The sequence below is a fragment of the Pteropus medius genome, unplaced genomic scaffold, assembly GCF_902729225.1.
Source record: "Pteropus medius unplaced genomic scaffold, Ma_sr-lr_union100, whole genome shotgun sequence".
Lineage (NCBI taxonomy): Eukaryota > Metazoa > Chordata > Mammalia > Chiroptera > Pteropodidae > Pteropus > Pteropus medius.
In genome coordinates this window covers 455,554-471,598 of record NW_024344371.1, presented here as the reverse complement: position 1 = coordinate 471,598, position 16,045 = coordinate 455,554, and the positions used below count along the sequence as shown (strand labels likewise).

Sequence of the window (16,045 nt, the reverse complement as noted above, 5' to 3'; positions counted from 1 at the left end):
AGCCTGGTGTCACCAGGGACACCAGGAGGAGGCAGAAAGGCAGGAGGCCCCAGAAATCAAACCACGGGAACTTAGCCAACTTGTAAGGCGCGAAGGAGGAAGCGGCGCACACACCACCGCCTGTGGCATCTACAGCCAGGAAGGCAGGGGGCACAGGGGGTTAGCTCTCAGGGTCTCAGTGACCAGCCAGGTCTTTCCTCCCCTACTCCCCCTCCCCTGCCAACAACCTCATCTCCACCCCAGCATTGCTGCCATGTCCATGCTGTCCCCTCTCCAAAAGATGTATTACAGATTACTCCATTAATTCTAGAGGCATTCGAGTGGAGTAGTCAAAGGCATGAGCTCTGGAGTCAGGCTGACGTGGATGTGAATCACGGCTCTGCCACTTACCAGAACTGTGGCTGTAATGAGTCTCTGAGCATCTCTGAGTCTTAGTTTCATTGTCTATAAAATGGAGATCATAAGACCCTCCCCACAGGAGAGCCGGAGGATGACACAAGATCCTCTCTTACACAGTGCCTGCCAAGATCACAGCTCAGTACATTATAACTCTTCTTATTATAAGGTATGACTTGATTCTCACTCTTCGCTGTAACCCTTTCCACTCCTCGTAGCCGTCCTTGCTTCTTCCTTTAACTCCCTAATCTCCCTGAGATTAAATTCAATGCCTACAACAAATACACTCAAGGACGCCTTTCCATCCTTCCCTGCAAGTACTGAGTCCCAGGAATAAAATAGGAAGAAGAGTTGGAGGACATTCGAGTTTTCCTGCAATGCTGCCTGATTCCTTACGTTTCTCGCCCAATTCTTAGACCTACCTACCCAGACCTTTTCCTACAGCCCACTGCCCCTCTTCCCACTCACTCGATGAAGTTGACCCTCACTTCACAGGTAGGGAGAGAGGTCAGCTGCAGTGCCAAGGACAGGAACCCATGGTCCAGCTCTGGCCCACACTGCAGCCCAGCTCCTGGTACTCTGCATTACACCCTTCCAGGTGGGGCATTCGAAGCCAGCTGCAGTCACTCGGCCTTGGACACTTGGGCAGTGCCCATCTGCCACCCATCCCCCATCTCCCATGCTTACCATGAAAAGCTTATCTTTTGGGACATGAACTCTGAGCAAAAAAAAAAAAAATGTCCTAGAAAACACAGTATTTCTACAGGGACGGCTGAACAGGCCTCTCTAGGCCTTCTTGTCTCTTAGACAGGCCCCGGGATGGTCCAGGGAGGAACAAATATGCCCATGACCTTTATACATTTTCATATTTCCTCTCACATTTCAAGCCTGCCATGATTTCTTCCTTCTTTTCTTTTGGAGACTCACTCTGGCACAGATTGTCCCAGGGGGCGAATGAGGGACAAGAAAGCCCTGATTAGAAGAGAAGGAAAGAGACTTATCTGCTCCCTCGTCTTCTGTGCCCTCTCTCCCCCTGGCCACCCACAGTGGATAGCTGGTTCTCCCTTGGAGGTCCTCAAGGGCACAAGGCATGGTTTGCAGGGTGGCAGAGAACCCCAAGCAGCAGCAGGCGTTAGGGCCCAGGAGACAGGTTGAGAGAGCTGTTTCGTAAGCGGGTAGCAGCATGGAGATAGCCACACATAGTACCTTAAATTAGACTTCTCAAATGTTCCCCTAATGAGGTTTAAGGAGACAATTACGTGTCAAAGACTAATTGATCATCGCTATCATCTTTACTCTGGGTTCATAATTAATTTATTCATTCATAGAGAAAGGGACAGGCGCGTATCCTTCTTTGTGCATTCAGTACTTTCTTGTTGAATCTAATATGCTAAACGTAATAAGACAGTTATTGCATGTTAAGTAAATATTCACCAGGAGTGAAAGTGCTTATTTGGGATTAACTGTTACGAAGGGGACAGAGATCAGCGGCACACTGCGTGTGCGAGCATGCGGTGTATTTGTTTAATGCAAGTTTTATTACATCGAAATGAAATCTCTGTTTAGTTACCTTCCTTCCTAGAGAAGCTGTTGAGATAAGCATCGCTCGGTTAAACACGGATCTTCCCCACAGTGCCAGGATAATGCTGGGGATTAGTGTAAAGGGGGCCTGTTTTGCTGACTCCCTACTAAGCAAACCTACCTGGGGTGCCAGACTGCTCTGAACTCTTACATGGTGTCGGGAGAGAAGGAAAATCTTTCCCTCAGTTCCCAGTTCCTTTTTGCTGAGCCCGATGGGGCCTTTTCCCACTCACCCCATGCCTTAGAATCCCAGGCAAGAGGTACCCCCAAGAACCCTATTTCTTCAATCTCTCCCATATCCTTCAACTGCCCACCCTTTCTAGGTGGCTGCCGTGGCCAAGGCAACCAGTCTGTAAACGTGCTAGTTGTAACTTATCTCAGGCACCAGCCAAGTCGTCACTGAGCGTATTGATCTGCACTTCAGGAGAGAGCACGTGGCACCCCCTCCTCCCGCCAGCTCTCCTCCTAATGTGCGACAGGACTTCCAACCCCAGGGCTGATTCACTGCCTCGCCCACCAGCACAACACGCTCAGCCTGTGATTAAGTGGGAGTCTGGTGTCCACTGCTGTCCTAATGAACTCATCCAACTCCCAGCCCTTCGCCTACTGACACAGAGCTCCACTCCTCCCATTGTGCTCCCGTTTGGGGCTCTCGCTATCTCACCAGATTGTTTATTCTCTTTTTAAAACTCACTTCAGGAAACCACGATTGAATCAGTTTGACAAATAGGCCCTCACTCCCTTTTAGGAAGAGTTGCAGTGTTGGCTTACCACCTAGGAAAGAACACATCTCTTTCACTGCAGATTCCTACATCTCTCTGTTGGACATTAGGTTTGTTCCACAAATATTGGGTCCTAGGCATTGCACTAAGCAGTGGGACTACAGGCTTGTTCCGAGGATTAGGCAGCATAGCGTTCTGAAGGCACAGAGGGCTTTAGAAATTCTCTCATCCAACCTCTTACTGTACAGATGAGAGACTGACGTCCAGAGAGGGAGAGCACTTTACCCAAAGGTCTCACAGCGAGATGGGTGAGATAGCTGAGTCTTGGTCTAGCACTGTGGCATGACTGTGATGAGTCATGCACTGTACTAGGTGAGCAAGATGGGGCAGGGATGCCAGCTCTGGCTGCACCTCTCACAGGAAGGTTTGCTTGCTCCTCAGGATCGTCTGTGAGATGGGCCATGCCCTCGTGGGAACCACCTCCGGGCCCGTGCGCCTGTGCATCGGCGAGTGTAAGCCAGAGTTCATGACCAAGTCCCATCAACAGTACACCTTCGTGGTAAGTACTGGGTCTGGTGCAAAGCTACAGCTCCCAGCAAGGGCACACTTCCTTCCACACTTCTCCCAGGAAGGTCCTATGTACCCCCTCCCAAGTCAGACACCTCCAGGAGACCAGAAAAGGGAACTTCTAGCCTCACTTTGCAAGCCTGTCTTTCTGGATGGGACGGGTATGTGACTAACAGTACTGCAGAGCGTCCCATAGAGCCACAGGGCACTGTTCTAAATAAGGCAAAACCAGGCCTTTCTTAGAAATCGAATCTTAGAAAGCACCTCCCAGGGTGGGGAGGGGCTGTCCTTTGTCCCAGCCAATGCTAGATTGTCCTCTAATACCAACCTAATGAGGACAGAGTGCCTGAGGGACCTAATTTAAAAAGTCTGTATTTATCAGCAAGCTTTGTTTTCTGCCAAGGACATTATAAACAGGAATTTAGAGGAGTCACTTGAAATCTGCAGTGACGTGTGTCCGTGTGCAGGATCATGGAAGTGTACAAGAGAGTTGCTATGTGTGTTGGTGCGGTTGTACACACATATGCACACATTCGCACCCGAAAACATCTCTTCACACTCAGGCAGCAGGTAGTAGGATCAAAGTCTTTCTTTAAAGCTGGCACTATATTCCTACTGAATCAATAACTTGCTTCTGAGGCCCTGGAGTCCACCAGGGCTAAATTCTTACTGAATCGATAACTTGCTTCTGGGGCCTTAAAGTCACTTTTCTGACACTTACCTGCATTGCCACATGAAATTCTTCATAAAAAAAGTGTCAGTGCCAGCAGGTGGGGTCAAACCAGCCTTGCTAAGAGTTTTGAAAATTCATTAAACCACAAGAGTCTCTTCTCTTAAGTCTTTTACTGCTTCTTGCGGGTCTTTCAGTCTCTGCCTTCTCATCCCAGCATCTGTGCCTCTTTCATGTACTCTTCTCTCTCGAATTGGAGAGAATCGCTGCCTATCTGTCACCAGCCTGCCCCATCAGGGCCTTGTATGAGACGCAAACACACACACTAGATGGAGAGAGAACTGTAGAATGCCAGAGCAGGGAGAAGCTTTACAGATAATTTAGTCCACTTTCCTCTCTTGACAGAGGAGCAAACAAAAGCCTGGGGTGATGTAGAAACTTGCTTTAGGGCCCGTCACTAGTGAGTGGCTAATGTGGCTACTTCAGGCCTGGGTAGTTGCTCAGTTAAACGCACTTTCGACTCCTCTCCGCTGCCCTACAGACAGAAGCAATTCCTTTCCGATTTAGGTCAGCTGCCTGATGTATTTTAGGCTAAATGACATCTCTTTTAAGCTTCAGGCTTACTTTTACAACTTAATGAGCTTACTAGAAAATCCCAGCCAGTGATGGGCCATCTTCCTGATACAGGTTGGGGAAGCCATCTCTAACGTTTACTGACAGCTCCCTGCACCAGGCACCCTGCCGTGCCCTTCGCATATGTTTAGAGAGGGACAGAAGAAGGACATGTGCATAGACCATGAATGGAGGACTTTCGCCTCTCGGTGGCCCAATCCAGGCATGGATGCTTTATTCAACCCTATCGATTTTGTGCCAAAAAAATCAGTACAGGCTCTAGATAGAGAAGCATTTCCAAATTGTTCTCAATTTGTAAACTAATTGATTAGTCACTGTCACCTCGGCCTTCCCATCAGTATTATGAGCATGAGATTCCCCGGGGAGTTAATTAATTCCAAAACATGACCTTTCTGCCTTCCCTGCGTATGTCTGGAGCTTCTTCTTCGAAAGGGTCTCAGCTCCAGGCAGAGAGAGTGTCTGGGATTCGAAAGGGTAGAAAAGTACCTGTACTCTGAGCATGGAGTTTGTCCCTCCTTCCATCCTTAAGTCTAGCTTGGGTCCATCCCTTTGGGAAAAACCCGAGCTGTGATCATTTCTCTGCTTCCTCCCAAAGAACCCTTCCGTGATGTCACTCAACCCCATCCGAGGGCCAGAGTCAGGAGGCACCATGGTGACCATCACAGGCCATTACCTTGGGGCTGGGAGCAGCGTGGCCGTGTACCTGGGCAATCAGACCTGCGAGTTCTATGGGTAAGAGGCCTCGGACGAGCACGAGAAGACTGTCCTCATGTGGCCTGTGCACACATGTTCTTGTGCATGTTCATACACGTGCCTGCCCGTCATCTTCATGTTATATGCTACATCCTGGACTCAAGCACCATTCCAGTCACTGTGAGAACAATATTCCACTAGTCAATGTATATCTCATGTATCACAGGGTCTGGATCCTTCTAGAAATAATTAGAAGTGACGGTCATGGGAACCGCAGATGAGAAAGGCTCCCAGGAGCTCTCTGGTCACCATCAGGACCACACATTCATTGGATACCCACTGTGGTCACTTGAGAAACGTGAACATTGCATGACCATCCTCAACAAACACACAGACTCATTCTCAGGGCATCTTTTGGGCCTGGAAACCTGAACACCTGCTATTTGTCAGATGCCTCCAATGGAGACGTAGAGAATCCTGAGAGAATTGTGAAAGGCTCCATGGACGAGAACCCAACTCGGCCAGTATTATCTGATAATTGCCTCCTTGGACCATAAACTCCCTAAGGGCAAGGACTGTGTGTCCACTTCTCTGCATAGTGGGTGTTCAATGAATATTTATTAACTGACTCTCTGGACTCTAAGCACCAGCTAAGTAGTCGTAGTCTAGAAAAATCCAGGAAAGTGGAGTCCTCCCAAAGCCCAGGAAGCCCCGCCGCTGCCCCACGTTTAATCCCCTTCTCCAACTCGCTCCTTCCTAATCCAGAGTTGGATCTCAGGTAAAAGGAGGCACTGATATCCACTGAAGAGGGCCATGTTCCGTAGTATACCGTATTACAGGACAGAGGACACTTGCTGGCCTGCAGAAAACCCCTTTTCAAGCCAGAGGGTGCCCCCTGTTGCCCATGCCCTTCTTCACAACCCTCCTGCTGTCCCCCTGGCAGGCGGTCGATGAATGAGATCGTGTGCGTCTCACCCCCATCGTCCAACGGACTGGGCCCAGTCCCCGTTTCCGTGAGCGTCGACCGAGCCCACGTGGATAACAGCCTGCAGTTCGAGTACATAGACGACCCCCGGGTGCAGCGCATCGAGCCAGAGTGGAGCATCGCCAGGTGAGGCAGAGGCTGGAGGAGGCACCCAGTGCCGCGTGGCGTCACCCCTTCAGCCCTAGTGTGGCTTGCGAGGGATTGAGATGGCAGTTTGAGAGGGTTTTTACCTAACCTAGACTCTTCTTGTTCCCAGTGGCCACACCCCCCTGACCATCACAGGCTTCAACCTGGATGTCATTCAGGAGCCAAGGATCCGGGTCAAGTTTAATGGCAAAGAATCTGTCAATGTGAGTAACCACTGGCCCGTTCTGCCCTCAGCAGACTCAGCTGTGTGTCTGTGTTTTGCAATGTGATGAGCTCTGTGTTGGGAGCATCTGACTACAGGAGAAGGAAGCTGGCTCAAGACTGAGTCTGGAATCATGGCTTCAAACACCTGAGCGTGACAATGAATTTTATAATTATGATATAATAATTTCCTATCAGAAGGTGATATAATGAGTATATAAACGTAGTGCCTTCTGAGCTTAAGATACAGCACAAAAGGGTTCCTGTTTTATGTCATGCTCACTTTAAGGTCTGATAAGAAGCAGTGTGAGAGGGTGAAGAAATTCTGGCTCCAAATTCAGATACTTCTGGATCGGAAGCAGGACACTGCCATCTATTAGCTGAGCAACCATGTTCAAGTCAGTTAACCTCTCTGATCCCCCATCCTCGGCTATAAATGGTGATAAGACTCACCTCACAGGTTTGTAACCTGCAGCAGCTGGCCAGCGCTAGGTTGGCACTTAATAAACGTTAGTCACTGCATGCAGATGGTTCCATCCTGGTCACTAAAATAATCAGGTTGAACATTTTACTCTATTCCTCTGTGCAGAGCCATGTAATTCAATTTTTTTCAGTAAGGATTTTTGTGATTTTAAAGAAATTTTCTATCATAAGAGCAGAATATCTGATATGTTATAAATTTTTTAGTTCCACTGGCTCCATCTCACTCTTCTTAGCTAATATTTTCTGAAACATTATTGTATTCATAATTATAGTCCAGGAGATGCTGGTATTATAAATTATGGCCACTATTCCTCATATGAATTACTATTATTACTGCTTCGACCTTCAAGAGATCGCCTAGGCTGAGATGGAGATGAGAAAGATTGTTTTATATCTACCCTCCTATCCCTGACACATTCCCAGCATGCTTGAGGCTTCCTTAGGAAACAGAAATACACAAAATGACAGGGTGCTGGAAAGCTAGATCTGGAACAGTCTCAGGGATCATCTGGTCCAACCTCCTCCTTGGACAGTTGAGGAAACTTGCCCCCAGTCATGAAGGTGGCTGGTTGCAGGGCTGGGCTAGATGCCAAACATCTAAACTCTCTGTAATTAGACCACATGAGATGTTCCTGGGCTTGGCATTCCATCATGCCAGAGACATGGGGACACCTGGGTCGTCCTTTCAGTATCCACTCTTTGGGCTGAGCAGGCACACGCCTCCTTATCCCATGTGTAGAACTTGATCCACAGGTAAAAGGGTCTCTGTCCCCACTCTATTTCCAGACCAAGTGTCCCCAGTAGCTGTGTGTCCAACTGTCCACCTCTAGGGCCTAAATGAAAGGGAGGAGAGTGAGGGGTAGGGATGGGAATAGTGAGTTCACAGGAAGGATGAAACCCCAAAACAAATTAGGTACGTTTTGAAAATTTAGCTTGCCTTATTATTCAGGTATGGCAAGGCCGACAGACCAGGAGATAACTGCCACTGGAAAGATAGTTGGTTAAACTGACCAATCCCAAGAGAAGGGGGCCATGCCACAATGGAGGGATAGGGGTTACGCACGCAGGGGAGCCCCAGGGTAGTTTAGAAAGCAGAAGGAGAAAAGGCAATGGGCAAGAGCCTTTGTTGTGGTTTCTACGGAAGGAACTAGCAAGGCGAGATAAGCAAGTGTAGGAGGGGCCAACTTGGAGCATTTTACTGGGCTCTGGGGCAGAAGGGCTGCCCCAGGTGTCTGGCGCCTGGCCCTGGTGGGGTTAGGGAAGGTGGATAGAGTGGATAGATTCCCACAGTGTGAAAGGAGGTGGTTGGGGGTGTGGATTGGTTGTTCGTGTTCCAACAGCATGCTCTAGCAGGTAGCAGATTGTTTGCTGCCCCAGGAACTAGCGAGCCTGGTGAGGGGCAGTCTCTCCAGGGTCAGCAAGGCCCCAGATGTTAAAGCGCCAGAACACAGAAGATAAAAGACATGGTCAATATAGCACAGAGGGAATTTGGGAGAATGAGTATGTGACGGGCATGGTCCACCGCCAAAGGCTGCAGCATTAGTCCTGGGGAAGCCATTGGAAGAGAAGGCTGGGCTGGGAGGCCTCTGCCTGAGAAGGCTCAGTCCCAGAAGCCCTCTCCCCTCCCAGCGGACCTGAGCAGGGATCTCCACAGCAGACCCCCAACCCACCCACCGTGACCTCAGTGTTTCAAGGAGTTAAGAAGTAGTTTCTAGTTCTACCCTCTTGTGAGTTGGAGGCCCTCAGCTTAGTAGTGACCTGCCTGGGGTCTGCAGGCTAGCACGCCTCCAGGAGAGGCCTGGGGTCTGCAGTTTTCTATCAAGCCTGACTCCACGGTAGGAAGCTCATGAACTCTGCCTTGGGCCTTCTCTTTCGGGAGTGGGGAAGAGAAGCACATGGCCCCTCAGCCATGCTCGGGCCCCATGGCAGCCTCAGCTCACCAGGCCTCCCTTTGCCTTTGGGTCATGAAGCAGCCCCAGCGAGAAGTAAGAAGGGCCAAAGGGAAGGCCACAAAACCCAAAGGAATGTTTGGCAAACAAAGTGCCGATGCAGCACAGGGCGGGAAGCAAACAGAGGCCCCTTGTTTGGGAGTGATTTGCTTATTCATAAAAGAGTCCAGTCGGAGGGACTGGGATGAGCGGGGACGAAGTGGGGTGGGGAGTGGGTGGCGTGTCTGCTTCGCAGAGCCCGGAGCTTGAGACTCCCCGACTCAACTCTACCCGTTGGACTGTACCCCCATTTTTCTCATGACAAAATGTCCCCAGCTAGAACATGAAAAGGGACGTCCAAGGAGCTACTGAAGTGTGAGCCGAAAAGGGCAGGAATGGTAACTGACCTCCAGTATGGCCTGAAGCCCTCAGGGAGGGGTGGTTTAAGCGCAGACTCCCTCTGGAAAGCGAGGGTTAACACTGGGCCTCGGAGCTCTGACGTAATCTCCGTGCAAGTGTCAGCTTTTTTGCAATTTCACACGCGGTCTTGTTTTCTGAACATGAAGTCCGTGTTTGTGTATGTTGGCCAGACACACGTGTGGACCTGCCAGGACAACATGTACTTGAGTAGACCGAGTTCTCACAGATGCCCTTGGCTGTCGCTGGGACACTGTGGCTCCCAAAACCCAAGTTGAGCCATGGGGGTAGAAGTCCCGGTTTTCTTCCCAAGTCCCACGTGGGTCCTGTAGTGGTTTCTTTAGTCTGACTGCTGCCTTGAGCAGCCCTGGAACTGAAGCAGAGGAGAACATGGCATGCTAAGGAGGAGCCAGCCCAGCTAGGATTTTAGCTGGGAGACTGGGATCCTCCAAGAAGGAGAGGACATTATGAAATCAGTGTCGATATCGAAGTTTACCCCGTGCAGAGTTAGGGACACTTGGTTGGAGAAGAGAGAGATCCTAAGTAGAACATTTAAAGAGTTGAAGTCTCCTTTTTATTCATCAACATAGTCAGTGAACATTAACTGAACACCTACTATGTGCCCCACCCCCCCACACACTCACGCTCACACTCATACTCACACCCTGCACTGCTTCTGCTCTACTTTTTCCTCAAACTTTCCGTGCTCCCTCATCCCTACTGTGTTCCCAGCCCTCTGCCAGGACTGTATTATTCTTGTTGAATCTATTTCACGAGATAGCCCCAAATCTTAGCACAGTACCTGTCACAAAGTAGGCACTCAGGCAGTGTTGGTGAATAAATGAATGAAGTTAAAATGCATCCCCCCGAAATTAAGTTCACAGCCCTTTTTCTCAAGAGGTTCACCATGTAATAAAGACAAGCAAGTAACACAATGGTGACAACCAAAGCAAGCAGAGGGTGGGAAGGGTGGCACAGGACCCCGACGTCACCCGCTCAGCGTTTGAGTTCTGCACTCCGGGCCCCGCAGGTGTGCAAAGCTGTAAACACCACCACCCTCACCTGCCTGGCGCCCTCTCTGACCACGGACTACCGGCCGGGCCTGGACACTGTGGAGCGGCCAGATGAGTTTGGCTTCGTCTTCAACAATGTACAGTCCTTGCTCATCTACAACGACACCAAGTTCATCTACTACCCCAACCCGACCTTCGAACTGCTCAGTCCTACTGGAGTCCTGGATCAGAAGCCGGGATCCCCCATCATTCTGAAGGTAGGAATGTGGGGAGGGCGGAGATGGAAGAGAGCACCCCCTCTCCTGGGCTTTCTTGTTCTGCTGCTGCACATGTGGACTCACGAAGCTGGCGTCTCCCTGCAGAGGGAGCTTGTTTACAGCTTGTTGACCCATCGAGTGATATATTTTGCGCCTGAGAGTCCCAAGAAACACTTTAGAACATTTTGGCTTGTTCTTGTGAGCTTTGGGACCCAGAAGTTCTGCAGTGAGTTGGAAGCAACCATTGCTTTTATCGACTGCTTCCACGGCCACCGTAACTGGCGCACATGTTCCAGGAGGCCACAGTTTCCTGGCACAAGTGTTTTGTTACTGCATAACTTTCATTATTTCCCACACGTCCTGCCCCAAAGTTTCATTTGTTTAGTGTTCTGTCTCCCCTTCCTCTCTTTCCCAATCTCTTCTTCTCTTTCATTTTCTCCTCCCGTCATTTCTCTCTTTCTGTCTAAATTGTGGCTGTTTGACGTCCTCTCCAAAAACTTACCATGGACTCGATTTCTTTTTGCATTGCTGCCCTCCCCTCCTTAATCTACCTCCTTCATCTTTTTTTTAAAAAGGCAATTAACTTCTGCAAGCCTGTGTCAATTACTCCTATTAAGATTACTGTTATCTACAGGGCAAAAACCTCTGCCCTCCTGCCTCTGGAGGTGCCAAACTCAACTACACAGTGCTGATTGGAGAGACCCCATGTGCTGTCACTGTGTCGGAGACACAGCTCCTCTGCGAGCCCCCCAACCTCACGGGGCAGCACAAGGTCATGGTGAGTGAGCCCTCTTCTTTTGTTAGTCCCTCCTTTCCACTCCATGCATATATGTGATCTGTCATAAAGAAAGGCTCTGTCTTCCATCTTTTCCATACCCTATTTCCAAGTCGTGTGTTAAAATGGGTAGAAGTTGAGAACACAAGAAAAGGTAGGCAGATAATCAGCAGGAAGTTGTTTTGCGTCCAGACTGCACTGTGTGCGTGTGGCCTCTCCTGTCCTTTCTGAAACGACAAGGATTCCATGGCATGCCAGGGCTCTACAGCATCTATGTGTGTGCAATGCACAGGTTCACGTGGGCGGGATGGTGTTCTCTCCTGGCTCGGTGAGTGTCATCTCAGACAGCTTGCTGACCCTGCCAGCCATCATCAGCATCGCGGCAGGCGGCAGCCTCCTTCTCATCATTGTCATCATCGTCCTCATTGCCTACAAGCGGAAATCTCGAGAAAATGACCTCACTCTGAAGAGGCTCCAAATGCAGATGGACAACCTGGAGTCCCGGGTGGCCTTGGAGTGTAAGGAAGGTCAGTGGCGGCACAGCCTCGCTTCTCACGTCCCTCTTACTACCTTACTAACCCGTCCTTATCGACAGCTCCTCTTCGCTCCCATCCCTTCCACCCCAAGCCATTGCACTCCACTTTGGCCTCTTTTCCCTAAACTTCCTGTGCCCTCAGGGCCAACAAGTCCTATTAAGAATGCCCAAGGTGAGGCCCTAGGCCTGGTTACATTGTTCTGTCCCCCGACTCTGACTCATCCTGCAACCCGGCCACCTTCCTCTCCCTCTCAGAGCCTCAGTCTCCCCACGGTCAGAATCTCCCATGTGGGAGCATCCGGCTCCTTTTGCATAACGTCCCGGGAGCACGCGGAAGCAGCCGCTACGGGAAAGGTGGAGAGCATCTCACCTGCTCCCACCTCATCCCCCGCCCCACCTCCACCCCCAGGATTTGTTTTCCATGAGTGCAGCAGGCTGAGCCTCTGAACCAGGCTTGCTGGTGTCCTTGGCCTTGGACATGTGTGGGAGCGGAGACTGTTTTCTTCCACCTCTCACGCAGCCACAGCTGCAAGGTGACGGATTTACCTGGTTGTCCCCTAGGCTGAGGACCCAGTGGGCTCTCCGGGTAAACATTTTAATTAGGTATCAAAACATTTCTCCTTTTGCTGCAAACAGGACCAGAAACAAGCCCTCTGCTAGTTGTCAGGGAAGAGCCGGGCTAAGGAAAGGGCTCCTCCTGGTTCCAGGCTGGGGAGGAGGGGAGAGGAGCTCACCAGGAGACAGGCCTGCCCAAGGGGAGGATCCCCTGTCAGCTGAGGGCCTTGTGCCCAGGGCGCCCCAAGGCTGGGTTTAGTTTTGTTCTCAGTTTCTTGTGTGCGTGTGTGTATTAAAATATACATAACATAAAATTTACTGTCTTAACCCTCACTGTCTCTACCCCCCAGTGTTCGCCCCTCCTCCAATTTTGTGGCATTAAGTACATCCGCTTTGCTGTGTAGCCACCACTACCATTCATCTCCAGAAGTTTCTCTTCTTCCCCAGCTGAAACACTATATCCACTAAACAATAACCCCAATTACCCCCTCACCTCACCTTGGCAACTACCATTGCACTTTCTGTTCCTATGAATTTGACTACTCCAGGTATTTCGTATATGTGCAATCGTACAGTATTTGTCTCTTTGTGTCTGGCTTATTGCACTTAGCATAATGTCCTCAAATTCATCCATGTTGTAGCATGCAACAGAATTTTCTTCCTTTACAAGGCTGAATAATATCCCATTGAATGTATAGACCACATTTTGATTATCCATTCTTCTTTCACATTTTGGTTGTTTTCACCTTCTGGCTATTTATTATGAATAATGCTGCTATAAACATGCATGTACAAGTATCTGTTCAAATTCCCGCTTGCAGTTCTTTTGGGCAGATACCTAGGAGTGGAATTGCTGGGTCACGTGGTAATTCCACATTTAATTGTTTAAGGGACTACCAAATCCTTTTCCAGAGCAGCTGTACCAATTTACATTCCCACCAGCAATGTATGAGGATTCCAATATTTCCACGTCCTCGTAATGTTTGTTATTTTCCATTTCTTGAAATAGCCTCCCTAGTGCGTATGATGTGGTATCTCATGGTAGTTTTGATTTTTGTCGTCCCCAGTGTTTTTGCATCTTGATTTAGTCTCTCGCTTGGAAAAAAGGAGCAAAGCTACTTGTTTTGGTCTTTGCTTGATCCCCTTGGCCACCATCTCTCACCTGCTTCCAGAACCTGCAGTACATGCATGACCCAGGTCACGGTGTTCTTTGTTTTTCTTTGTTTCAACTACACTTTTAATACACAAAAAGAAAATTCAAAATTATAGATAAGCACAGAAAAGGAAATAACGTAAAAATCACCTCTATCGCCACCACCTCAGAAAGGCGGCCTGGAGATATCTCACCCCCTGTGGAGATGCACCCCTATGACCCTTTCTGTCGTACCCCCCAGGCCCTCCTCTCCTGCCTCTCCCTCCCCTGCTCGGGTTCCCCTCCTGAGCCCCCCTGTCTCCACTGCACTTTCGTAGCATTTGCCGAGCTCCAGACCGACATTAATGAGCTGACCAGCGACCTGGACCGCTCGGGAATCCCCTACCTGGACTATCGCACCTATGCCATGCGAGTCCTGTTCCCCGGCATTGAGGACCATCCCGTCCTGCGCGAGCTGGAGGTAAAGCCGGCCTCCCTGACCCAGCTGCACAGTAGGGACGCAGGGCCTGGTGTCCCAGGATAAGCCAGCCGCTTGGAGAAAGGTCAGGAGCGAGGAGGAAAAATAGCTTGTAACAGCATCACTGCAACGGGGTTATTTCTGATGAGGAAGGTCATGGCCAAGGGGGCCACTCTGGTTCTTTGAGACGATTCCTGGGCAATGCTCATTGTTTTTCATTTTTAAATTAATGACTGAATTAATTAACTACAATACTGTCTCATTCTGAAATGGATTTCAGATGGCTCAAGGAAAGACCTATGAGTCTGTGAGGTTTGTTTATTCATTTGTTGGTTTGTTTTACTAAAGATAGTAAATTGGGATAGAGGTGATTCAGGGGAAGCTAGAAAGCTGAATAGGTCTGGTGGGGCATCCTTGAGAAAATCGATGGACAGCATCACCATCGAGGGCCCCGCCTGGAGCCCAGCCCTCTCAGCCCAGGGGAAAGTCAGAGCAGGCTGTAGACGTCAGAGACCAGCCACTCCTACATCTCTGTGGCTGGGGTGCTTGCGGGTGTCATGGAAGCGGTGCCACAGCTGCTAATACCACCAGCAAAGACCCTAAGTGAGAGCCGGGCTAGGAGGCCAGGAGCTGTGCTCTGAGAGTATGCTATCGCGCCCACCCAGGTGCAGGGGAATGGGCAGCAGCACGTGGAGAAGGCCCTGAAGCTCTTCGCCCAACTCATCAACAACAAGGTGTTTTTGCTGACCTTCATTCGCACCCTGGAGCTGCAGCGCAGCTTCTCCATGCGCGACCGTGGCAACGTGGCCTCGCTCATCATGACTGGCCTGCAGGGCCGCCTGGAGTATGCCACCGACGTCCTCAAGCAGCTGCTCTCCGACCTCATCGACAAGAACCTGGAGAACAAGAACCACCCCAAGCTGCTTCTCCGGAGGTCTGAGCTGCGGCCAGGGCCGGGGCGGGGGGTGGGGGTGGCAGGCACCTGAGCAGGGACACAGGGCCTATGAGAGCAGGTCCCATAAGCAGCATGAGAGAGGCGTCCCCTCCCCAGAAAAGCCTGTGTTCACACTTCTCACAGTACAGAATCTGATCTTCCTTTGGCCAGGCGGCCATGTGGTGTCTACAGCTGCTAAACATGATGGAGGGACACAGGCCTTGGCTCAGATCTCGGCTCGATCCCCAGCTCTGCCACCTGCTAGTTGTGTGAACTTGGGCCAGTGACATGGCCTCTCTGCTGTTTAGTTTCCTCATAGACAAAAAGACACCAAGAGCACCTGTCTCACAATCTCCCTCCCTGCGCATCTAGAACTACGCTGTCCAACAGGGTAGCTACATGTGACTATTAATTTAAATGAAGGAAAATGTAAAATTCGGTTCCTCCATGGCACTAGCCACACTCCACCAATGTCGCCACACATTGGCCGCCATATTGGACGGCACAGATGGAGAATATTTCCAGCCAGCAGAAGGTTGGACAGCACCAGGCTGGAGATTTGGTGCTGCCTGTATCTCCGGGTCTCAGCTCCCTGACCTGAATCCCCAGCATCCACCACATGCCCCCTCCCCAGTTGCCGTTGTCCTGGCAGGAGAGGGTTGGAGACCTCAGTATCCATCCCCAAGCTCACCCTTTCTGGAGGCCCCAGGGAGCCTAGCACAGCTTTGGAATAAGCCACCTGTATTTCTCGGCCTTCCGTTCAGCCTTCTCCTAGCAAGGCCTCAGACTTCCAGGCCCCATGTGGGGTGAGGAGGGAGGAAGAATGGCTTTGTCTTATGCGTACTGAGCCCCCATCCTGCCAGCGTGAGCATTAGAAACTCTCATTAAGAACTGTTGTATTTACATTAGAGCTAATCTCAGGCACAGAGCGGGGGGCGGGGGG

At 50.3% G+C, this 16,045-nt stretch overlaps 1 protein-coding gene across 3 annotated transcripts in view; it reads left to right on the top strand.

Moving 5' to 3' along the window:
* Positions 1–16,045, top strand: part of PLXNA2 (plexin A2) — a 199,625-nt gene that overhangs the window by 168,747 nt on the left and 14,833 nt on the right. For all 3 annotated transcript variants that reach the window (XM_039870289.1, XM_039870291.1, XM_039870290.1), the window contains exons 14-22: positions 3,141–3,258; positions 5,165–5,301; positions 6,206–6,373; positions 6,504–6,597; positions 10,454–10,693; positions 11,328–11,471; positions 11,761–11,995; positions 14,029–14,171; positions 14,834–15,102. In XM_039870289.1, the coding sequence (XP_039726223.1) occupies positions 3,141–3,258; positions 5,165–5,301; positions 6,206–6,373; positions 6,504–6,597; positions 10,454–10,693; positions 11,328–11,471; positions 11,761–11,995; positions 14,029–14,171; positions 14,834–15,102 (1,548 nt within the window). The remainder of the gene's footprint in view (positions 1–3,140; positions 3,259–5,164; positions 5,302–6,205; positions 6,374–6,503; positions 6,598–10,453; positions 10,694–11,327; positions 11,472–11,760; positions 11,996–14,028; positions 14,172–14,833; positions 15,103–16,045) is intronic.